We start from the raw sequence: 24,809 nt of genomic DNA on the forward strand, positions 1-24,809 counted from the left end.
TTTATCGCGCCTCCCGGGACCGCCGGGGGAGGGGGCGGGGCCCGGCCGAGGGGCGGGGCCTGGCGGTCGAGGGGGCGGGCCGGGCCGAGGGGCGGGGCCTGCTGAGCCCGGGGCCCGGAGCTCGCGGGAGGCTCGCTGGCCGCACGTCACTCCTGCACAGCGAGTGCTGGAGCAGTGGCTGCCGCTCACTCGGTCAGGGCGCCCCCTCCGCCCGCCTCCGGCTTCCTCCTCCGCTGCCTGCCGCCGCCGCCGCCGCCTCCTCCTCCACCATTGTATAATGCTCCGAGCGCGCAGGCAGAGGACGGCGGAGTCTTAGCTTCGGTCTCGCCTCCTGCCCGCTCCCCGGCGCCACCCTTGGGCCCCCGGAGCGGGGGATTCCGTATGGAGCGGGAGTAGCTTGAGGAGTGGGCAGAAACCCCTCCCGATGTGCTAGTTCCCAGGTGGAGCTGCATGTGGTAAGTTCTCCAGGCGCCGGCTTGGAGGGGATTCTCGGATGCGCGGGGCTCTGGGTGGGTGGGGGCAGCGTTGGGACCTGGCCAGGGCCGGGTGAGCCTGGAGGGCGGAGCAGGGGCCCGGGCGGCCGCGAGGGTCGCGGGAGCCTCGGCGAGAGGGACCTGGGCTGGAGCAGGTACAGGGAGGAGCGCTCCCTCCCGCTGCTCCCCGGCAGCGAGCCCTTGGACCCCCGGGGCCGGCGCCGGGTACCCCCCAGCGTTCTCGGGCAGATCTGCTGGGGGAAGGGCAGGGGACGGGCAGTCACGGACCGGGGTCAGGAGGGGGTCGGGAGCTAACCGGAGCCCAACGGTGGGGCGGAGGGAGCTTGGAGCTGTCGCTTTTACATCTGGGATCTGTGTGCGTGTTGTGGCGGTTGTGTTGTTGTGAACGTGCGAGACTTTTTTTTTTTAAGACTCGTATTGCTGGCGCGACGGCTGCTTCACTTTTCAGTCCTGTGGCCGGGTTTGCATCCAGCTTGCTTGAGTGTATTTCTGTGAGTTGCCCTGTGTTTGAGCTTAGAAACATCCCACTCCGCCCTCTTTTCGCCCGTGCCCAAGTGAATTGATTTTGAATGTGTGTGTATGTTAAACTTGATGTCTCATTAGTTTTTTAAGTTAGAAATCTAAAAGTCATCTTAGTGGTGACCGCCTATGACTGAGAGGGAGGAGGCCGAGGGGAGCCAGCTGTCCCAGGCCCTGGACTTTGTACCAAGACGTGGTGCCGTCAGAGCGCCCCTGCATCGAGAGAAAATCATAAATTCCCTTCACCCTGCCTTGGCCAGCAGTTATCTTACTTTTAGTAGAAATAATAGTAATAGATTGAGATGGGAGTAGAATTCTGTGTTTAGCCTTAAATTTCGCAGAAAGATTAGGTATCGTTGTCTTAGAATAACTTTTTGCTCCCATGCTGGTTCGTTTCAGGATGTTTCAGGAGGTGGAGAGTAAGTTTTTACGGGCACTTAATGGGGAAGGGCAATCAGCAAGGTGAGACATCCAGTCTCAGACTGTACCAGTTTTCATTTGAATCAAGCTGGACAGCCTCCTTTGGTCTTAAGGAAGATAGTAAATGTTTTCAAGCTTTGTTCATGAAATATGCCTTGTGATTTCTCAATATATGTTAAGAAATGTCCCTAACGTGTGTAAAGAGCCTAGAAGTTGTACTAGCCAATCGGATCCCTGAGGCCTTAAGTGTTCAAAGTAGTCTTTTATAATTAGAGAGGAGTCTCTGACAAGAGTGAAGTGGGCTCTTGGCTCCACTCAACCCCTGGAGGACAGTCCACCTGAGAGCCTCTGGGTTGTTTTGCTGATGGGGGGCTGGGAGGGAGGGTAGTTGTTCAGCTACCCAGAAGCCATAACTCACCCCTAGAGCTCCTCCCACTCCTCCCCCTTTTTATAGCAGTCTATTCTGATTTGAGTGTGGTAGGGTGTGCTCTGAGGATGAAAATACCCATCCTGAGATCTCAGCTTCTGGCAGGAGCAAGAAGAGCTTGTTCGTGGATCTCTACTTTCCTGTTCATTTCAGTTATTTCTTCGTGGAAAGAAAAAGAGAAAGAGAGATAAATGTTAGAAAGTTTGTCTTTAACTTTGTTGATTTACTTAGAGATATTATACGTTAATGTAAAGTTGTTTATGTTGTTCATCAAGTTTAGAACCCTTTAAAATAACTTTATTTCTTTCCCCTTCTCCTAGTTAAAGTGTGCATAACCATGTTGCTCTCAGGTGAGAAAGCTTATGAAATGGATCGGACAGCCTTTTTTTTTTTTAACATTCAGCTCTGTTCCTTGGGTAATTACAATAGATAGGAGACTTTAATTTTATAATACCAACAAAGTGCAGGACATGAATGTCCTAGGGAACAGTTTTATTGTCAAGCGAGTGTCACAGCTTCTTAGGTAACAGCTGCTCAGGCCTGTTTCCCTTAAAAAACTAAGAAAGGGATATTAGCTCTCATTTAGAGACCCTTTAGACTTGTTTGTTGAATTGTCCCTTTGAAAGCCTTTTATTTAATTGAGAAGCTGAAATATAAACTTTACCCAGTTGCCATGCATTAAATTATTAATAATGAGCATAGTTAAATGGTATTTATTTTTATATTCTAAAACTCAAATTTGTGTAGCAGCTATTTTAAACAGTGTTCCAATGGCAGAATGAGTTGCAACACTACTTAGGTGCACACACACAAAACAAAGGGGACATTGAAGATACATATGTACAAATCAAGATTTTTTCTGTCAAAAATTAAACTGATGAAGAAATAAATAAAAATAAAAGCATACTTCAAATTATCAGTAACAAGTTATACTAAAAGTTTGCCCACGGTCAAAATATTTTACACTTTAGCTATTAAGAAAGATAAAAGCTACAACAGAAACTTTTAGAAGTTCCTTTTGCTGTGATTTCTTGTTAAAAGACAAATGCTAATAAAAGCATGAAGTTTTATTTTATATTTTGTTTGGATAACTTAGGTAAGGCATTGGGTTTTTTATTCTTTTTGCAGCTTGAGGCAGTTGTAAAATAACTTAATGTAGCTTTTTGCAACTGTGTATTCTATAGTATTTTTTTCATTTGGTGATATTTTAACTGTTAATGTTTATGGCATTGTGCTTGGTACCATTTATTAAATTTAGATTTAAAAAAAATCAAGACAACTTTGTTAGTATTGTAACATAGACTTTAAAAATGTGTAGGTTAATATGATATTTTGGAGCATGAACTTACTTGTAGAATTTTTTAAAACTTTGTTTCTACAGAAATTTCATATTTACTGTTACAGCCTATCCTGTAGGAGATAGCTATAGTTGCAGTAGTTTCTTGGCAAAGCAGGGGTGGGGTGGGGGAAGAGAGAGGAGAGAGGTGTCTCTGATTACTGAGTGCAAAGATCAGGTGTATGCTCAAGGCACCAGAGGGCAAGCTCCAGTTTTAAGTGAAAATGGCCTTGAAATAAGGGTAACACCCACCTTCACGGTCTTTTCATTAATCAGCACTGGCCAGCAGAACAGGATCATCTAAAAATGTGGTGGCCACTGCATATCCACAGATCATGTCTTTTCTACCAACTGTTAATTATTCCTTAAACAGCTGACAGAAACCCCCAAGCTAGGACTCCTGCTTAAAGAAATGTGTGGATATTTAATTCTAATATTCTTTTTTTTAATTTATTTTCACTTGGAGGATAATTGCTTTACAACGTTGGTGTTGGTTTCTGCCATACATCGGCATGAATCAGCCTGTGGCAAGTACACATATGTCCCCTCCCTCTTGAACCTCCCTCCCACCTCCCACCCCATCCCACCCCTCTAGGTTGTCACAGAGCCCCCAATTGAGCTCCCTGTGTCTTACAGCAAATTCCCACTGGTTATCTACTTTACATATGGTTAGTTCTAATATTCTTGAAGGAAAGAGCAGCTCACCAAAGTTGGCATATCTTTTAAACAAAATGATTGTCTCTAGTGGCCAGTGCAATTGGCGTTAAAGGCAGACTTCTGCCCTCTATACAGATGCTGGGCAGTCCTGTGAGCACCACTGTCCCCCGGAGCGCCCATCACTCATTGTGTGGAGCAGTGTCTTTCTCTATGAGCACTGTGTGGCAGTTCATTCTTTTATGAATCTGTGAATGGCATATGTCAGGCCAAAAAGACGACATTCCTATTCTGGGTAATAAATGGACGCCTTGTTGGTTTTTTTTTTTTTCCTTGAAGATCATGAGACAAACAAAACATGCTTGACTGTCTAAAATTTTCTTTGAAATATAAATTCGAAAATAAAAACATCAGAATATCTTTGCAAACATATGATCGCTCATAGGACAAAACAGATGCATGTCATTTCAACAAGCACCCCAGACAGACAATGAAAACTCCCTTTTGGAAGGGAATTCGGCTCTCTTTGTGGTCGGAGGGCCCCAGGAGCTAGAAAGCCTCCTTCCTCTCCTCTCACGGTCTCCCATCCCTCCTTGAACTTAAACGGGGATCCCTGCCTGGAGTCCCAGCAACCAGTCCCACAATTTGGTGTATCTGTCTTAGCAACCCGGGAGCACAGAAGCAGTGTTCTGCATCCACTGCAGCTTTCAGTTCGGAATGGAGTCGGCATCTGCTGTCTCGTCTGGCCTCCTTTCACACTTGCACGCCCGTGTGTCCAGAGCTGGGCCTGCCCCTGAGCAGGGATAGCAGAGCCAGGGCCGAGTGTGCCCGCTCGGCGCCGCCCCGAGTGGAGTGAGCCATGCGGATGCGTGGGGCGGGGGCCGCAGGGAGGAGAGCGGGGGACAGCGCCGGGCCGACTGCGCAACTGCTACAGCAGGTCCGACTAGTTTTAGGTGCCCAAAGGCAGCTTTGTTTCTCTGGTAACTCCGGGTAGCAAGCAGCAGACCTCAGTTTTGAACACTCATTTATGTCTGGCCTTACTATCTCTCTGTCCCCTTGCAGAAACCTGTAGCTTCGCAGAGTTGCTCTTTAATCCTAAGCTTTTTTTTTTTTCTTTTAAAAACCTTCATTGGTGGTTAACTGAAAAGACGAGGCTAAACCAGGCGTTTGTGTGCTTCTGAGGAGTTTCGAGAAGTAGAACCGTGAAGGGGAAAGGTTTCTGACTCTTTAGGACACACATCCCCACACCCCCACTCACTCACTCAGCTGACTCTGTGAACCTGTTCAACAAAAGTAAAAAGTATTGCTTGATGGTGCCTGTGGTCAGAAAATTAAATAATGAAGGGTTACTTGCTGCTGATCAACCTTTAGCCCCTTGCTCTGCTCTTCTGGCTGACTGCTTATCATTCAACTCCAGCCACAGCTCCCCGGCTTCAGGCAGGCCGGCTGGAGTACCCCACCCTGGTGTTTAGAAGTGTTGAGTTAAACTCAGGGAATCTGAAAGTCCCAAGGTCATCTCTACACCAGAACAGGTTTGCATAAAATTCTAGCCACGCCAGTGAGATAATGAGGTGGCAGCTGTTTTAATCTGAACCTGTCTTAGTAGTTATTCCATTTTTTAATAATACTTGATACAGATTTGCTTTTCAGATTTCTTCCCTTTTCTTGAGGAGGGAACCTCCATGTGTGTGTACTTCTGTGTCTTCGTTGCTGTCACAGAAAATGGGTCTGGCAGATGAATTTGAGCACCGTGGTCTGTAGCTGATGAAGAAATTTTTGCACTGCCCCTGTGCTTGTCATCAACCTGGTGACGGTCTTTTTTGAATATTTTTTTCTTTTTCTTTTTTTTTAACAGACTGCTTTTTAAAATATTTTTATTATGGCCAGAAATAGAAAATAAAATAGATTTTACCTGATGATGGTTGTTGGCTGTCTACCAGTAGTTGGTTAGCAAATTCAAAATGTGGATTCCCCAAGTGGCACCTGCCTCCTTGCTTTGGAAGCCTCTAAAGATAGGCAGGGTGAACATAATGTTCAGGGGTGGCAGTGAGGTGGGGTGGAGGCAAGGTCTCCTTAAAGGTCCTTGAAGCTCCTACAGGTTGAAGTTCTGAGAGGTAGTTGCCTTAGAAAATAAATATGTATTGCTTTCAGTGTGGTACTCTGATTGCTTTTATTATATTTGACTGAGTGACTTTGTGTAAAGTTCTGTGGGTCATTAGTTATCAATGCTCAGAAATCCTTCAGAAGAAATACTTTTTATCTCAAAATAGCCCCAAAGTAATTATATATTTTTAAAAAAAAAAGGACTGTCATATTTACAAAGTATCGTTCATTGCCTTCAAGCTTAGTTTGTATCCTTTCCTTTTTCTACTCTGTGAATTATTCAAGTGTATGAAGTCAACTTTAAGCTGTCTTTGTAAAACCTTATCAGGAGTCTGCCTAATTTTTAGAATTAACTAAACATTCTGAATATGTATGTGACTTATATGAAATAGATATTTACATAGTAGAATAGTTGTTTCTTCCCTTTCGTGTGTGTTAGTCGCTTCAGTTGTGTCCGACTCTTTGCAACCCCATGGACTGTAGCCCACCAGGCTCCTCTGTCCATGGGGGTTTCCCAGGCAAGAATACTGGAGTGGGTAGCCATTCTCTTCTCCAGGGGATCTTCTCAGTCCAGGGATTGAACTCAAGTCTCCTGCATTGCAGGCAGATTCTTTACCCTTTGAACCACAAAGGAAGCCTTTCCTCCCTCTCACGCGTCCCTGAAGTATATTTCTTTTATCTTGTACCTTAAATTTTAATACTCATATGTCATATTATAGAAATGTGATAGTTTTCTTTTTAGGGATAGTTTTCTTTTGAGGAATTCAGATTTAGACTATATAGTACAATGTTTAGACTTACTCAATGAGTAAGTAAATGAAGAATATTTCTCTGGTTTTTCTCTTTAGATTGCATGTAGAAATTAGAAGATAAAGTATGTTCTGTATTTTTGAGGAATATGAAGCATGTCTTCTTTTAAGTGATTTTTCACGGTATTAAAGCATTCCCAATTTGAAAACAGAGATTAAAAATTAATAATATCCTTTAAAAACACTTTCATAAAAACAATCCCTAATGTAATATACTTAGTTTTTGTTAGTTTTATTCAGTGACAAGTTGGTTGGCTAACAAAACTTAGAAGGTAGTAATCTTTTGTTTTAATTAAGATGAAATTTTATTTTCACAGATTTGTTCTAGCAAATTATATTTACTTGTTTTGTTGTGACTGTTTTATGTATCTGAAGGCCTTCTTTAAAACAAAAACCCACCATCACATACTTTTGGCAAAGCATTTGATTTCAACCCTAAGCCTTTTCCCCTCTGACATTGTTTATTAAGGGTCTCTAGTGTGAGCAGAAAAACAAGGTATCTTTGGGGAAAAGATAGTACAGGAGAGTTGAAACCAGAATCCCATCCAAGCAATTATAAGTACTGGAGAAAAAAATGTTTTCATTATGCACGGGAATGGGGGTGGGGCAAGGCTGGTTGGCCTTTACTGGCATATAAGCTTAAGGGAAAGAAATTCAAATCTAAGAATTCCTTCCCTTAATGATAATGAGGCTTTAGATTCAGCATGCTAAAGCTGAGTTCCTGACAACAGATTAGTGTGGAGCAGCATCATTTTAATGTCTACAATAATATATTATTTATAAAAATATAATGGTTCATATTTACCAAGTTTCCTATGGAAAGATTGGTGATAATAGTTCGTCTCTTATGAACATACAATATCATAGAACTTCAATACCTCAAACAGTGGTGTAATTTGTAATTTGCATAGGAAGAATTCCAGCAAGTTATACAATCAGCTTGCTTCATGATCTAAGGTTACCAGTGTTTTACGATTTAACAGCTCCTCCCCAATATTCTTTATGAAGTTTTCCCAAAAAACTGCCAGAAGCCATTTCTGTTCAGTGTGGAGGCAATTTCCTGTTATTACAAAGCAATTGGATTGTTGAAGGTTTTTCTATCCTAGTAAAATTCCTACTGCTAACCTTGAGACTCATTGTGTGGTTGGAGATCACTTTAGGACCCCCACTGGAAATTCTGAACTCCTGGCTTCTCCCAGTCCACATCTTATGACTCAGGTTGTATGTTTTTTGTGTGTGTTCTTGCTTCAGGAATCCTCCAGGAATTTTAGTCATGGGTTTTGAAACATCAGTGTTACTTATATACAGACCACCTTTTCTTTATATAATATTTCCAGATTTTGAACCATAGCATAATATAGTGTGGTCTTGGCAGGGCTCTTGGCTTGTCAAGCAGTGTTCTATGGAGACCTGAATTTGGGAACAGTCTTGGAAATGTGTATACTTGAGAAATCTGTAGGTAGAAATTGCGGTGAATAATCAGAATTCAGGAGTGCCTGTTGCTCTCCTGCGCCCCCTTGTGGTTAGATGTGATACTCTCAAAGCTCAGGAGCACAGCTCCAACTTGTAGTGGGCATGCTTGTTTACAAAGATTATTTACAGCTTTCTTCTGTGTAAAATAGTCTATCAAGTTAATATAATAGTTCTCACTGAGGGTATAAATAGTTTATTGTGTTTGATTTTTTTTAATTTGTAGAATTTTAAAAATATGTGTTGATGTGTGTGTACATGTTTTACCTTTTTCTTATGGAAAATTCCAAACACACTCAAAAGTAGAGAGTAGAGTGCATCCCCTTGTGCTCATCATAGGGCTTTAACAATCATCAGTATTTTGTCAGTCTTGTTTCATCTTCATGGTCTTTTTTTCTAGAGTATTTTAAAGCATATTCCAGGCATGGAATCTTTTTTTTTTTTTTTTTGCTCATCTTAAATTTAGAAACTGTATAATTCGGCTCAGTCTTACTTTAGGTGTGCAGTGCTTTTAGCGAAAATTGTTACCTAAACTAAGAGAATTGTAAACAGCCTCAGTATCTCTGGAAGGTGACTGATGTCCCTAGCTTCCTAAGAGTTAGGTCTAAAACCTAAAATTCCCAGCTGGCTGAGGAACCACTAAGATAGGATATTAGAAATATTTTCTAATACTTAACAGTTACATTCTAAAAAACCTGTTTCTTTCCAGATGTTTATTAACAAGGCCATAATTTATTCCTAAGAAATATTCACTTGAAATATTATCTCTCGGATTTATTTGCTAAATGCAGTTATCAACATTTGAAAATGTCCTTTTCTTTTTCCAAGAGGAAAGGTAATGTTTGACAAACCAGTCAGAAACCGTCTGCAATTTCATAGAAGTAGATAAAAGTCCTAGGAGGGAAGGCAAGAGTTTCTTACAGTGCAGACTTGAGGAAGACATCCCCAAATAGTAAAAGCTGTTGCTTTAATTGACTTCGGGGTTGACTTCCTGGCCGAATTTCGGTTTGTCTCCAGGCTTGAAGACGCTGTCGAGAAAGCCCGGGGATTGTTCGCCGCGGGACCCGTCGGGCTGGAGTGTGATCGCGGATGCGCGGCCGCGCGCTGCCCGCGGCAGAGAGCGCCGCCGGGAGAGCCCGGGGAGGCGCCTCCGCAAACAGTGGTGTCGGGTTACAGCCTCGGAGCCGCGCCGAACGCGCCTAACTGGCTTGATCTAGTGACTGGCTTCATAATTACATTGCTGATTTGTTAGGGAAGGCTTTGTCTTACTTAGCAATTAGCATGGATGTTACTGCAGGGACCTCATCCTGGATGAGCTTGGGCTTAAAAAAAGAAAAGAAAAAAAAAAAGCTTCCCCGATAGGGGCAGCTTTAGGGGTTCAGTTAGTCACCCTCCCTGTCTTCTGGGAGTAAACACGCAGAGGCTTTCTCCCTGTTGGAATTTTGCCCGTGTTTCTGCCATTCCCGGAGGCCGGAAGCAGTCGCTTTGGGGTCTGCAGGCACCCTGGGGGAGTGCTGACCCCAGCACGGCCTCCCGGAGGCTCACCACCAGGTACTGGGGGAACTGCACGGGTCACAGTGCATGGAACACCCTGCTGGCTGATCCTTGCAGGCACCCCGCTTTCTTTTTTAAATTATTTTATTTTAATTGGAGGATAATTACAATATTGTGATGGGTTTTGCCATACATCAACATGAATCAGCCACGGGTATACATGTGTCCCCCCCATCCTGAACCCCCTCTCCCACTTCCCTCCCCACCCTGTCCCTCTGGGCTGTCCCAGAGCACTGGCTTTTGGAGCACCCCAGTTTCTGTCCGCTCTCCCCCAGATCTGCCAGCAGGCGCCGCCCCACCCCCACCCCCCGCATGTTCCTTCAGGGTGTCCCCCCACCCCCACCCCGCGGCTTCTGCTGTTACCTGGGGAAGGAAGGATGTCAAAAGCTTAGCCATTATCAGATTCCTGAGCGTTGGATGTTTATTAAGGTGTAATATTTTAACCCGAGAAGGCAATGGCACCCCACTCCAGTATAGTGTAGAAAGTTGTCTAAGGGAACCTGGCTTCCCCCGTGGAACAGGGAGGGGGCCTTTCCTTCCTGCCGGGGAGGTGCTGTGTGACCAGCTGACAAAAAGAGCTCTTCCCAGAGTTGGCTGGAGGCTGGTGGCAGGCGTCCTGGTCAGACGCAGGGTCTCTCCACTTGGACCACTTCAAGAGCAGGACCCAAAGCACACCCTGAGGCAGACGTCAGGGAGGAGGAGAGGAAAGATGAGAATATTCTGTGTTTCAGAAGTTGCCTCACCGGCATTTGTAGCCAGCCTCTCCCCTGCTCAGGAGAGACTGTCACCCACTGAGTAGTTTTGTCAGGAGCAACTTCTTTCTTCTTCCGCTGCCCCCAGAAGAAACTGAAAGCATGCATGCATTTCCACTTACAGGACTTTGGGTTGGCGACGATGCCTGAGTGAGGAAATAGCCTCTGCTAGCCTGCTTGACGGAGAAGGCAATGGCAACCCTCTCCAGTACTCTTGCCTAGAAAATCCCATGGACGGAGGAGCCTGGTGGGCTGCAGTCCATGGGGTCGCTATGAGTTGGACGTGACTGAGCGACTTCACTTTCACTTTTCACCTTCACACATTGGAGAAGGAAATGGCAACCCACTCCAGTGTTCTTGCCTGGAGAATCCCAGGGACGGGGGAGCCTGGTGGGCTTCCGTCTATGGGGTCACACAGGGTCGGACACGACTGAAGTGACTTAGCAGCAGCAGCAGCAGCCCGCTTGAAGACACCCATCACACGTCATAGCTTCTTTTTTCTTCAAACTGGGTAGCTCTATGAGGAAAAGTCATCATTCTGAGTCATTAGCATTACTGTGAACGCCTCGTTTTTATGATTTTTAGTGTCAGCACGGGCACTTCCGGACCCTTCAGCAGCCAGTAGTCACACCAGTGGTCACACAGGACGGTGTGGTTGAGGAGACCCAGGACTCTTACTAGGAGCCTTTCACTTGAGAGCTGTTAACTAGTGACACGGGCATACAGAAACGTGCACAGGTCCTAAGTGTGCAGGCCAGTGACTCATCGAACAGCAGACGCCAGCCTCTTCACCCTGGTGAGGACGTAGAGCGAGACCCGCTCCCGGGGTGCCCAGGGCCCCACTAGGAACTACCCTTCCCTGAGTTCTGCCCTGTTAACTGACTGTTGAGATAACATGTCACTTAATTGTGAAGCCCGCTGCTCTCCTGACAAAGGGAAACCCTGGATTTCTACTTGTCACTTACTGGTCCAAAAGGAAATTGGAACAAGCTCTTGAAAATGTACACAAGGTACAAACCATCCAGCCGTGAGGTGTTTTAAAGTAAGAACTTTCAGGATTCCCCCGTGTGCGCCGCCTCTGTCTGTGGACGAACAAGTGTGTGTGAGCATCGGGTGGTGCAGAGCTGGGAGCCGTTTCCAGGTCTGCCCTGGTGTGCCAGCCGCCTGCCGCTCCTCCTGGCTGCCTCTGATCATATGGTCAGTCCCACCTTCCCCAGTGATTTCCTCCCTTCAGAAATTGGAACTAAGCTATCAATCCTGACCTTCTTTAAAAACACCTTTTGCAGCATTAATTCCCTTGGATACTGAGTAGGATTTTCCCTCTGGAGGGTATTCCTTCTGTTTGGGGTGATAACTGTTTGGGGGGATAAACTGAGTTAAGGTCTTTTGCATCTTTTTTGGACCCCCGCTGAGTCAGAAAGCCAGCCCCCATGGTGGGCCGGTGCAGGCTCCCATTTTGGGCCTCTCATAAGCCCAGCGGCAATGCTGCCCGCAGGGGTCACACACAGCCCTCCGTGCACCTATCAAGTCAGCAGCCCCCAGGCTCTGGGCCTCTGCAAAGCACTAGTGGCCACAGCAGGCTGAAGGTTAAAGCAGTGGGTTTTGTTGTTGTGAGTGGGGATGACAGAAGTGGTGGTTTGCAAAAGTGGATTTAACATTCTTAATTTTTAAATCATAATTAGTTCGTGGGGAACCTGGTGCTCAGCCATTGTAGACAGCCTTTTGGGCTAGGGTTTTGTATGGAGCAAAATCAGCTCTCTCGCTGCGAGCTATTGAAAGTCAGCCCGCGACACTAGTGTTTGTATTATTGAAATAACAAAAAAAAAGGAAGGGAAAAAGAAAATCGTAGCATTTATTTTGACAGTTCAAATTGTATTAAAGGACAGTGTTTTAAACAGTTTTTCCAAGGCATAGCTTTAAAATAATTGAAAAACACTGAGTTTAAGAGAACTGTTTTGATTGCTTGTTTTTTCTTTTATTTTTTTTTAATGTTTGCGTCTTTTTCCTGTAATGTTTTAAAAATAAAAAAGCTATGAAATGCTCCTTTTAACACATGGGTACTATTTCAGTTTCTCTTTGGACACCAGGCACAAGGCCTCACCATTTACTCTGTGATCACGGCAAGAAGAACCTAGGCCCCAGTGAGCTGGTGGTATCGCATGTAGCAGTCTGAGAAACTGAGTTTTATCATTAAAATTGAGCTTAAGACATCTTACTTCTGCATGTAGTCTTTCTTTTTTGATGTCAGTTGCCATCACAAAGCTACTCATTCTTTTTTTCCTTACCTGCTTAGGCACAAATAGCGAAGCAGTTTAGACTCAGATTTAATTGAGTAAAGTTATTCTCAGGCTTAAATATGAAATAGCTGGATGGAGAAAAAAGGAAGTCATGGTTGTCAAAATGAGGTCCTAGACCAGCATCACCTGGAAACTTGCTGAAAATATAGATCTCTGTCCTCCACATCAGACCAAATGAATGAGAATCAGGGATAGTGGGGGGGGGCATTCTGTTACCAAGCCCCCTCTGTGAATTTGATGCTCACCCAAGTTTGAGAACTGAAGAATGAGAGGCACGCACAGCTTTCTGAATACAGGGTCCTTGCCCACCCTCAGTGCCTCGGATCCCGACAGATCTCCTTACCCAACGCCTGCCCTGTACAGCTGTGCTCTCTGAGGTTCATTCAACCTTCCCCTTTGTCATATCCTCCCTTCACGCCAAGTTTACACTCAGAGCCAAAGACACACATCTCTGTTTTTGTTCTACAGTCCTTCTCTGGCTGTCCCTCAATGTCTTTTCTCATTCTTTCCGTTTACTATTCATCCAGTCGCTATTTCTGAAGCATCTTCTGTGTGTCAGGGACTGCCCTACCCTGAGGATACAGAGGGGAACAGTCTAAAACCCTCAGAGAGCTTACCGTCTGTGGTGGGACACATACACTGAGAGGCAATCCTGCCTTAAATATAAACCTCAAATCCTATCTCCAGAAGTCTCCCCCCGGTCACCCACTCTGACTGTGGGAGTCATTAGAATCTGGAATTGCAAACCCCCAAGTAAGTAATATCTTTTTCTGCTTCTCTGGTTTTTTCTCTTCTGAGGAATCGCCTAGTGACCTGTTCCTGTTGACCATCTGCCCAGGCAGATTTGTAGTATTTGAGGGCAGGGTCCTTCCTAGTGAAAGTGACTCGACTGAAAGCCAGGTTTGGTATTTGGAGAGTTTTATTCACTATTAAACTTCCTGGAAAACTCCTACAGCGAAGTGTTCGTTTGTATTGCTCCCCATGAGTTTTTGTTCTCTCCTTTCAAAACTTAGATTGCTGCAGTTAATACTTGCCAAAATTTATGTTAAACAAATCAGAATGTTATGGGTTTTTTTCTAACAAGTTTATTGGGGAGGGAAGGTATTTTATCTTGAACTGTATATTAAGAACCAATGAATATTCAATAAAAAGAGTGACTGTGGTTAGTTTTAGATCCCTCTAGGTGGGCAGGAAAGGGAGGGAGCACTCACCTCACTCCTGCATGTCAGGGTCTCTAATCAGCCCTGAAGTTCCGGGTCCCCTTTGGGCTTTTGACTGAAAGACTGGATAGAAGACACGGGCTTTGGGCCTGGGTCTTCACAAGTCGAGGGAGGAGGCAAAGTGAGCCTCGGGGTAGCCTGGAAACCAACTTGTCACAAGCTCCTCCTCTCAGGGGACTACAGGCTACCATCCGGTGTCCAGTTCCACTGCCAAGGGGCCTCTCATGCAGGATCAGCACACACCTCCTGCCACCACCCGCCCCCCCCACCGCACCTCTGTCACCTTGAAGCCCTTAATGACCTCCAGCTACTGCTCCATCTTCACTCTGCAGCCAAGTGGGGCCTTTTAAAAGGTCACGTGCCTCTCCAGTGGCCTGAAGAGCTACTGCTGTTGTCTTGGAGTGCCTGAGGAAAGGCTCTGGGCAGCCTGGCCCTCGTGTTTTTGAGAGGCTTGTCTTTTCTTTGAATCGTGCCTGCTCCATGTCCACACAGCTCTGAGTGAGGGTCCTTCTCACCTCCCTCCCACTTCAGGAGTTGGAGGCCTCTTCTGAATGTGGGCAGACAGAACTCTCAACAGCGTGTTAAGCAAACTTTGGGAAAACTTTTTTTTTTTTTTTACAAATTTTAAATTAAAAAAAATTTTAATGTTAATGTTCTACGTAAGAATGTGGGTTAGATTTTACCATGTCATTTTTCATTCCTTTTTGTAAAAATGTAGATAGAGTTCAGATTACAAATCAGGATTGTGTGCATTTTGCAATCTTACTGGGTGTGTAGAGCAGTTTGCCTCATAAAACGAAATAGAAAAATGAAGGCAAACCTGCTTGGAGAGATACTCTATCACGGGTCCTTATTTACACATTTGAGAAGCATCCAAGATTCAATTCATCTGTCCGTTCCTGCTCACGGATTTGGCTTCCCGGGGCCCTCCTCCTTCCCCTTCCAGACAGCATTACAGATGTCTTATCAGGCTTTCCCTAAACCATTTGGATCCATATCGTATCACAGAGCTGTGACCAGCTTTGTTGTTGTTGTTTGCTAAGTCATGTCCGATTCTTTGCGACACCAGGCTTCTCTGTCCTTCACTATCTCCTGGAGTTTGCTCAAACTCATGTCCATTGAGTCGATAATGACCAGCTAGATCATTCTAATTAGAAATCAGATGCTTCTCACATTGAAATCTCTCCGAAAAGTATCTCCATAGATCTCCCTCAGCCATGAGAATTCGGCTAACCATGCCTGTAGTACTCTTGCCTAGAAAATCCCATGGATGGAGGAGCCTGGTAGGCAAAAGTCTGTGGGGTCACTGGGGGTCGGACACGACTGAGCGACTTCATTTTCCCTTTTCACTTTCACACATTGGAGAAGGAAATGGCAACCCACTCCAGTGTTCTTGCCTGGAGAATCCCAGGGACGGGGCAGCCTGGTGGGCTTCCGTCTATGGGGGTCGCACAGAGTCGGACATGACTGAAGTGATTTAGCAGCAGCAGCAGCAGCCTGTAGTACCACGGGTTTTTAAATAGTTAAGTTCTATGTGCTTGGTGATTACTTCTAGAGAAATGTGAGTTATTGAAAAAGTCCTGTTGTTTTTTTCCTGGTAACAAGTCTTTAAAAGACAATTCTGTGTGAATGACTAAAAGAAAGGAAACGCCTGCACTGTCTTTCCTGAGTGTTACTTCTCCTTCAGGGAGCCAGTTAACGTTTAAAGTAGCCATGAGCTTACATACTTGTTTTGAGGCATGTGTTTGGTTTACATTTTGGGACAGTGCTTCTCAAACTTTCTGTGATGGAAGACCATCTTGTTTGTGTTTTTCCTCCTTTATGGACTAATACTTCAGTAAAACCTGACAAAAAGAATACTGGAAAAATTCAATGAGTTACAAGGATGTAAAAATAGAAACCTCATTTTAAAAAGTTTTATTTACAAAATATAATTACTCTGTAAATCTGCCATAAAAATTTCTAAGCAATACAGACTCTACTTACCTCATTGTGAACCACTAACAGTTTACAGACTGGTTCCATCTATGGATCACACTTTGAGAAACAGTGTTTTAAGAGAGAGAGAGAGAGAGAGTGTGTATGTGTATGTGTGTGTGTGCGTGTGCACTTGTGTGCTCTCACACACATTTGGGTGTATTGGGTACATTCAAATTATAGTGTATAACATAGGTTATATGACTGCCTTATATGACAGCTAAATGCATTTGGTGAGCTCTTTGGTAAAAGTGGGGCTTCCCTGATGGCTCAGTTGGTAAAGAATCCACCTGCAATGCAGGAGACCCTGGTTTGATTCCTGGGTCAGGAAAATCCGCTGGAAAGGGATAGGCTGCCCACTCCAGTATTCTTGGGCTTCCCTTGTGGCTCAACTGGTAAAGTATCCATGTGCAAAGCGGGAGACCTGGGTTCGATCCCTGGGTTGGGAAGATCCCCTGGAGAAGGGAAAGGCTACCTACTCTAGTATTCTGGCCTGGAGAAGTCCATGGGGTCAAAAGAGTTGGACACTACTGAGCAACCTTCACTTTCACTTTTTTTTTCCTTTGGTCAAAGTGGAGTTTTTCTGTACGTGGCATTAAATGCTTAAATTGTAAGCAAATACAAGTGGTATATACTTGAATACAGTTATCTGTTTCAAAATACAGCTGTCTGGGAGTACTTCTGATGGGTCAAGTACAAAGTGTTTTGTATTGTGAAATGAAGTCACCTCCTCTCTGATTCACACTGAGGTTTAAATGGGCACAGATACTTTAGATAGGAAATGTCCTATGCAAAGTGCGTATACAAATGAGACAGCACTGAGCAGCAGGAAATGTTGCTGTCATGTGGAGCATTAGAAAACCCTTTGTTACTCTCATACCTTCTTTGCCTCAGAGAACAGTTAATTATGGGACTGGTCTTCGGTCTTAGTGATTGACAGCCATTTTAAAGTGGTGGGAAGTGTCTCCTATAAGTAACTCCACATTCTTTATGAGTGTTAACAAATTCTCAGGCTGATTCTGACTTGATGGATTGCAGTTGTCTTCGTCCTCTGCTGCAGACTGAAGCACATGAAGGCAGCCACCCGGATGGGACTTGTGTGCCGGGCCCTGTGTCCACCTGCCTGTCTGGCCTTCTTCCACAAAGCCGGAGAAGGAAGTTTTATTATGGTTAGCCTTACCCCTTTAGGATGAGACTCCTACTTTAAAATGATAATGAGGTGTAGGAGAAGTTGTTCAGCCCCTTGAAGACTAGGCTTTATTCCTGTGCGGGACGACCCACTTTCTGGCAGAGTGCCCAAGACAGTGTAAATGCGGGATGAGTTAAAGGATTGGAGGAGGTCATTCAGTAAAAGGCAAGTCGCCTTTAGAAAAAAAACGCTGGGTAACTGCAAAGCACTTTCTTGTATGTGACATCATCAAAAAGAGTGAGTGGCCTTGAGGAGAGCATTAACACGCTCCTCTGGGTAAGCACTGTAGAGGGGGAAGGGAACAAGCCACGGGCCTCGCTTGATTAGAAGCACGTCTCCGGGTCTGAACAGCAACAGGACAGCTTTCTTGGTTAAGTGGTTATAAAGGAGACACAGACCAGTAGACTTGTGATTGCTTGGTTTAGATGCTGCAGTTCTGAGAGGAAGGGCCAGCTGCTCTCCAGAAAGTGCGGGCATTTGGGGGTGTCTTCAGTCAGGACAGAGCACAGGGGGAGGCTGCCATGCCAGACAAGGTAGGCGGGAGTTAAAACCCATTCCCCAGTGCTCAGGGTCTGGGATAGGAGGTCGTTGTCTCTTTGAAATCGCTGCAGGAGTCACAGTAGGTATTTTCAGAAATGGACCCAGTACCCAAACAGCAATACTTATAATCACAGCAAATTTCTTTTAAATTAGTCCCGTTGCACTCAGGTATGACAGCCTATGATGAAACTGAGCCACGGAAAAACTTGGGTTGGGAAATCCTCCACTTGATTCTCGACAGAAAAGCGATGGCAGCTCCATCACTGCGGTCATTTAATACAGCCTAAGCCCTTCTCCACGGAAATGGCAACCCACTCCAGTGTTCTTGCCTGGAGAATCCCAGGGATGGGGGAGCCTGGTGGGCTTCCGTCTATGGGGTCACACAGAGTCGGACAAGACTGAAGTGACTTAGCAGCAGCAGCAGCAGCAAGCCCTTCACCACATGTCACCAAACAGTCAGAAAGGCTCTGTGCGTGATGGGGAAGAAAGCAGTGTTTTGAAAGCATATGCAATTCTACCAAAACTACATGTTCCCCTTTTTCCAACTGCGTTCTTTTCATCACTCCAGGTGTGTTCAAGCTGTAACCTATGCCACTTTTACCTGTTTAGGTCATAGCATTGTCAGTGTTTTCTTGGGTTTTAAAAATAGATCTGTTGGAGGGAGGGAAGTTGAACCTGCTTGGTAACAGGGTAGGTAGGCACAGGCACACAAGCAAGAAAGTCAAAATCACGGTTTCCATGGTAATGTTTAACTTGTCTGTGTCGACACATTTCTCAAGAAATACATTCAGCAGACTACCCAGTGATAAAAATTGCTCCACTGCCACATGAAGGTAGATTTCCCAATGAATCCCTCTGTTGTAACCAGCCCTGGGCAGGGAACTCATGGCCTGAGTCCTGACCTCGGCATCTTTTTTTGAAAACGGGAGCGGGGCGGGATGGAATTAGTTTGTGTGGGATTGATTCCATCTCCTTCCTTTCTCCTTGGCAGATATATGTTGGGGAAAGGAGGAAAACGGAAGTTTGACGAGCATGAAGATGGGCTGGAAGGCAAAATCGTGTCCCCGTCAGACGGTCCGTCCAAGGTGTCTTACACCTTACAGCGCCAGACTATCTTCAACATTTCCCTTATGAAGCTCTACAACCACAGGCCCCTCACCGAGCCCAGCCTGCAAAAGACCGTGCTCATCAACAACATGTTGCGGCGCATCCAGGAGGAGCTGAAGCAGGAGGGCAGCCTGCGGCCCGCCTTCCCCGCCTCCTCGCCTCCCGCCGCCGCTGCCGACCCGCCGGGCTCCAGCTCGCGGGAGGCGGCGCCCGCGCTCAGCCAGCCGGCTCCCGCGCCCTGCGAGCTGGGCGGCGCCGCGGCGCTGGAGGCCTGCCTCACGCCCGCCTCGCTGCTCGAGGACGACGACCCGGACACGTTTTGCACTTCCCCGCCGGCCGCCCCCGCCAGACTCGCGCCTCCTGCCCTCCTCCCGGAAAAGGACAGCTTCTCCTCCGCCCTGGACGAGATCGAGGAGCTCTGTCCCACATCTACCTCCACGGAGGCCGCGGCGGCCAACGGCCCGAAAGGGGACTCGGCCCCCGGCGGGCCCGGCGCACCTCAGAGACCCGAGGGGCTGCCGGACGGCGGCCGGCCCGAGGACCCGAAACTGATGGACTCCCTGCCCGGCAACTTCGAGATCACCGCGTCCACGGGCTTCCTCACAGACTTGACCCTGGACGACATCCTGTTCGCCGACATTGACACGTCCATGTACGACTTCGACCCCTGCACGTCCGCGTCGGGAACCGCCTCCAAGATGTCCCCCGTGTCGGCCGATGACCTCCTCAAGACGCTGGCCCCCTACAGCAGCCAGCCCGTCGCCCCGAGCCAGCCTTTCAAGATGGACCTCACCGAGCTGGACCACATCATGGAGGTGCTGGTCGGGTCCTGAGCCCCGGGGCCCCCGCACCTGCTCCCCACCCCACCCCACCGCCCGCACCCCGACAGCTCTCCGCACTGTGCATGCACCCTTGCTTGCCTTTTTCAGAGAAGAACATTCTACAAAAGGATCACACTAGTTTTTGCTTTGAGCAGAGTTGGAGTGCCTTCATCCAAGTATGACCACTTTTAATATGCTTTTTTTGAGTGGTTCCTCAGAGACCTACTACCCGGGAATAAGAAAGAATACATTTGAAGACGATGTGGCTGTGTTGAATGACAAAAACAGTTCAAGTGAAGCACAAGGAATAAGTTGGGAAAGCTGTAAATTGCATGTGCATATTTGTCTATTTTTTCTATAAGTTTTATTGCAAGAGGTAAAAAAAAAAAAGAATATATATATATATTATTTAGATAATCTCAGTACCTTTTCCGGCATTTTCGCCCTGTATAGGTTGACTTGGCAATTCAGCCTTTTTAGAGGCATTAACTACTCCTCGTAAGTGTTGCATTTACATGGCTGTTTAGAAACTGCTGCCCAAATTTATTTTATATTTTTGTACAGATTCTGCAGTTTATGATATTGTTTTTCTAAAAACAAATGCTGTTTATACATATGAGATAGCTATTTTGATAGGATTTGCTCACATAGTTCCTGCAAACTTCAGATGTACAAGTTGCACTTGTACTTTTATAGAGTTGTAATGTTTTATATGTGTTTGGTGCAAAGAGAAAATTGGATCAAATCAATCCGCAATTGATGTCCCCAGATGCAAACACACATACACACACACACGGCTTTAAAAAGGGCCAGGAGATATCACACCCAAATTTCATGAGCACTGACCCCCTGGCATGAACACCCGCCAGCACTGTGACTTCCAAAGCCAGAGCCACGTGTGCTCATTCATCAAGCTTGCATTAAGCAGTTGGCGGGAGGCAGCCATGGAGCTCCAGGTTTACATGATGGTTCTCTTTCGCTCGCTCTCTGAAGGGGAAGGCTACCAAGTGTTCTATTTATGCCAAGTCTGCGCTTTTCATTGTTGTTGTTTTTTTTTTTTTAAACAAAACCCCAGATCCTTCCCTTTTTGGCATAATTTTTATGAAGACCTGAAATTTTACACACGAACAGAATTTTATGAAAAACGACCAACCTCTTCATGGAACTAAACCCTATTGCAATGCTTAGGGCTCACCAAGAAGGAACTCTTCCCCTGGAACGCATCCATCATGTTGCCCAGTTGGCTTTTCTGTCTTCCCTTCCCTAGAGCTTTCTACCCTCTGTTGCTAAGTGCTGAAAATGGCATCTTCATGATCACCACAGTGAGCCTGACTCTCCTTGGCCCAGCCTGGGATGCACTCATGTGACACCCATGGTTCTTGAACCAGGAGTTGGCCCCATTACATCGTGGCCTCTGATCTGGTTGCTTTCTCGAATCAACTGCTTTAACTTCACTTTACAAGGCTGTTTTACCCAAATACACAGACAGGACTTTCTATGCATGTCCCCCTCTCCCCCCACTTTGCCATCCTCTCTCTGCCAGGAGAACTAGCTTTTTATTCCTAGTGATGTACTTTTAATTTTAAAATGTTTGCGATGTATCATGCTTGTTGCAGAAATTGTTTATGGCCTTTCTGTTTCAGTTTTTTCTTTTCTTCCAATGGTACTTTAGCTGGTTACAACCTATATTGTTGAAACGCAGATGGCTTCTTTAGGAATAACTTTTATATTTATTTAAGAATTTTTAAATTATGGGATTTGTGTTGTTGTTGTCTTTGTTGTTGGTCATTTGTCAATATTCAGTCACCAATTCTGCTCACTTCTTGCCATGGATAAAATTGAGTCTTTCTGGCCAATTAAAAAAAGACAGCTTTATAAAATGGCACTTTAAACAAGCCATAGATAGTTTTATTTTTATAATGCACATGGCAAAGCAAATACATTTGTGATGAAGGAACTGCTCATCTAAGCAAAAGATTCGTGTATGATATGATTAAATCTTTCTACGTTCTGATTTACTCCCCCCCACCCACCCACCTAAATGTGTTTTTAAAGGCTAATTATCAACTCATTCAAGCAGTGAGAAATCGATCAAATTGCACTGTTCTCCTGTAAGCACCCTCCACCAGACACCTCTTACTGCTACAGATGTGTCATCCCCTGTAATAGGACCAGGGACCATATAGTTAAGGTGAGGGTTTTTGTAGATGCTTCCAGTGTCACTGTGCCTGTCCATTTGAAGGGCTTCCTTTTCCTGTAGAGAACAAGACCGCCCAGACGCCATGCTTCTGCTAGCTGGAGGACCCACCAAACCCTCCACATGCGGCACACATACACATACGTGTCCGTGCATAATAGTTTTCATTATCCCGGACAATAACAGGGTAAGGCGGCTGATTTGCCATTGTTAAAAACTGATTGATAGTAACTTAGAACAACTGTACTTTGGTTGGATTAGCAAATTGTGTGTTTAAACAAGTCCCATATGTTGGGCAGCAATTCAAATAAGCACTGCGAAATGTTGCCCACACGTGGTTCTCCCACTCTCCCGCATTGGTAAGGCTGGGCTTCAGGATCAAAACAAAAACCCCCAACAGCAGCACGCAAGTGCTTTTTAACTCTGGACACCCTTGCCATGAATTCTTGGTATTCAAGGTCTAATGAGGAAGAACATGGGAAGTTAGTGGCCCTTTTTCGAAAGAACAAAACCACCAAGTGTTCCAGTTATCTTTGTGTCTTATTTTGACAAAGCAATGTCCCAACAGGGAAGAACGTGAGCCTGTGTGTGATCTCCGAGCCCCAGTTTGAGCGTGGAACATGCGTCCACATGCCACCCCGGCGGCAGTGCCTTCCCCCTCCTGAAGGACACCATGTGGGTTTCAGAGTCAGGCAGGCAGTGTGAGGTGCCTTTACGAGAGCGACATGCTGGGTGGGGCTGGGAGAGGACAATTATTGACAGTGATGTGCAATGAAATGACAAGATGAGAGCAGAATAATAAGAGCTTTGAATTTGAAGTGATTTTTTTTCATAAGTTATTTATTCCTTTTTTTTTTTTTCTGTGTAAATATATTTATTTTACTGTGGAGCTCTAACAACATCTGGATGGTAACATGTGCAGAATGTAAGTAGGAATGTATTCTCCTGTAGGAATGTCAATCTGTACTAGAAGGGGGTCTGAGCCAGACCCCTGGGTCTTCTCATCGTATGCACAGTCCACATTCATTTTTACTCTCTCCTCTAAAATATGGGTCTATTTGAAATATGCAAAAGGTATGGATGAGGAATGTTTTAATACCTCCAAATTTTTAAGAAAATCAAGCATCAAAGGGTTGATATTTTTAAACTTTTTTTAGTCGCACTTTCTCTCTATGACAGAAGGGGCAACCACACCACTGACACCCTCGTTCACACCAAAGGGTGAGAACTAGCCAAGCCACCTCCACCAGAGGAGTGTCTTTCTCAATTGTGCTGTTTATTACCATAGCCCCTCAGAGTGTCCCAACTGCCCTGAGATCAATCAAGGAAAATTTCTTAAATAAATAAATTCCAAAGAGCCAAAGTGTCAACTTACAGATCATTTTTAAAGCTTAAATTTATTAACCACCCTTGGTGGTAAATAATGAATTATGAATCTGCAGGGCAGCCTTCTCAGATGACAGATGTTTAAAAAAAAAAAAAAACCAACCAGAGAGAGAGACTCTACTTTGTGCAGCGATTGTTATTCTCTGTATGAATTGTCTTAATTTCAAAATCTTGCTGTTACAAATTGGACCTTTATACACTTTCTGGAAAGAATTGAAAAGAGCATATTTAACCTTTTCTGGCTGTAAATGGTTAACTTCCTGTAACTGCCAGTGGCAGTGAGGTGTGTGCGTCCTGCTTATGTACAATTGTTTTCAGGGCTTCTGAGAATGAATCTAAATGGTTCTTGAAAATTAGCCAGGATCAAGCACTATTGCAAACAAAGCCAATAAAAATTGTGGATGTCTTTTGGGGATAACAAGTTTGGAAGAGAAGTGCGGTCCATACAACCAAGATTTGGAAAAGATGTACATAGCAACATGTTTGGTGCATGGTTTTTGAGGAGGGCTTTTGTCAAAAAGGAGGTGTAACCTTTCCCCCACAGACCTGAGAGCTGTGCCTTTTCTATGCAATATTACAGACGTTACATCAGAACCCAGATGGTTGTATTCACATGTAGGTTTGGGCTGTAATCTGAACAATTGGACAGATTAAATGTACATGGAAATGAGCAGTCTTACTTTTGTAGTTTTATATTATACAATAAACAGTTAAAAGATGAGAGAGGTGTGTTTGCAGTTTCCTTCTGCCTGGAGTACAACCAGCTCATATGTCACCGGCTGCCTGTGTCAGGGAACAGTGCCCCTCCCACCCCCCACTGCCTCCACTGAAGTTGGTGCTATCACCCTCTCCCTCCATCTCCATGTCAGAAGCACTTCTCTCTGTTTGTTCTCCCCCTGCCTCTTGGGTGCTTCTCAAACCTCCTTCTCCAACTCTTTCTAACGTTGGGTTTTTCCCAGGGTTCAATTGGTGACCAGCTCTTCGCTGAGCCTCTACTCTGTTGGTTTTCCCAAGGGTTCCTAATCCATCCAGGACTCTGAAAACTTATTTCCAGCTCCTACCTCTCTCCCAGCTTCCCTGGTGGCTCAGACAGTAAAGACTCTGCCTGCAATGAAGGAGACCAGAGTTTGATCCCTTGGTCAGAAAGTCCCCAAAAAAGAGAGTAGCTATCCACTCCAGTATTCTTGCCTGGAGAATTCTGTGGACAGGGGAGCCTGATGGGCTACAGTCCATGGGATCGCAAAAGAATCAGACAGGACTGAGTGACTAACACTTTCACTTTTTCACCTGTCTCCCAAGCTCTGGACTTCAGCCAAGCTTTGCCATCTCATGCTCAGTGCATCTAAAACAGCCCCATTTCCCCAACAGGGCTGGTCCTTCCTCTTTGGGTCTCTCTTTGGCCTCATCACCCTTCTCCCAGGTGTATTCCAGCAGCTTCCTTTCTGAACCTACTACAGCTTCTGCTTCCCCAGCTCAAGCCGTCTTCCCCCTTCACTTCCAATTATTGCACTTGCTTCCTAGCTTCTCTTCACCGCTG

General features: G+C 45.4%; 1 protein-coding gene across 2 annotated transcripts in view; it reads left to right on the forward strand.

Moving 5' to 3' along the window:
- Positions 1-23,993, forward strand: part of SERTAD2 (SERTA domain containing 2) — a 119,271-nt gene extending 95,278 nt beyond the window's left edge. The window contains exons 1-2 of one of the 2 annotated variants that reach the window (XM_088841296.1): positions 135-455; positions 18,753-23,993. In XM_088841296.1, coding sequence (XP_088697422.1) covers positions 18,757-19,701 — 945 coding nt within the window. In that variant the 5' untranslated portion in view covers positions 135-455; positions 18,753-18,756 and the 3' untranslated portion in view covers positions 19,702-23,993. Of the gene's footprint in view, positions 1-134; positions 456-18,752 lie in introns of those variants that run through there. The other variant, XM_088841297.1, reaches the window with a different exon arrangement.
- Positions 23,994-24,809: the final 816 nt, after the last annotated feature.

The sequence above is a fragment of the Moschus berezovskii genome, chromosome 11 (assembly GCF_049115385.1).
Source record: "Moschus berezovskii isolate FMDL1 chromosome 11, NW_MosBer_1.0, whole genome shotgun sequence".
NCBI classification, from domain to species: Eukaryota; Metazoa; Chordata; class Mammalia; order Artiodactyla; family Moschidae; genus Moschus; species Moschus berezovskii.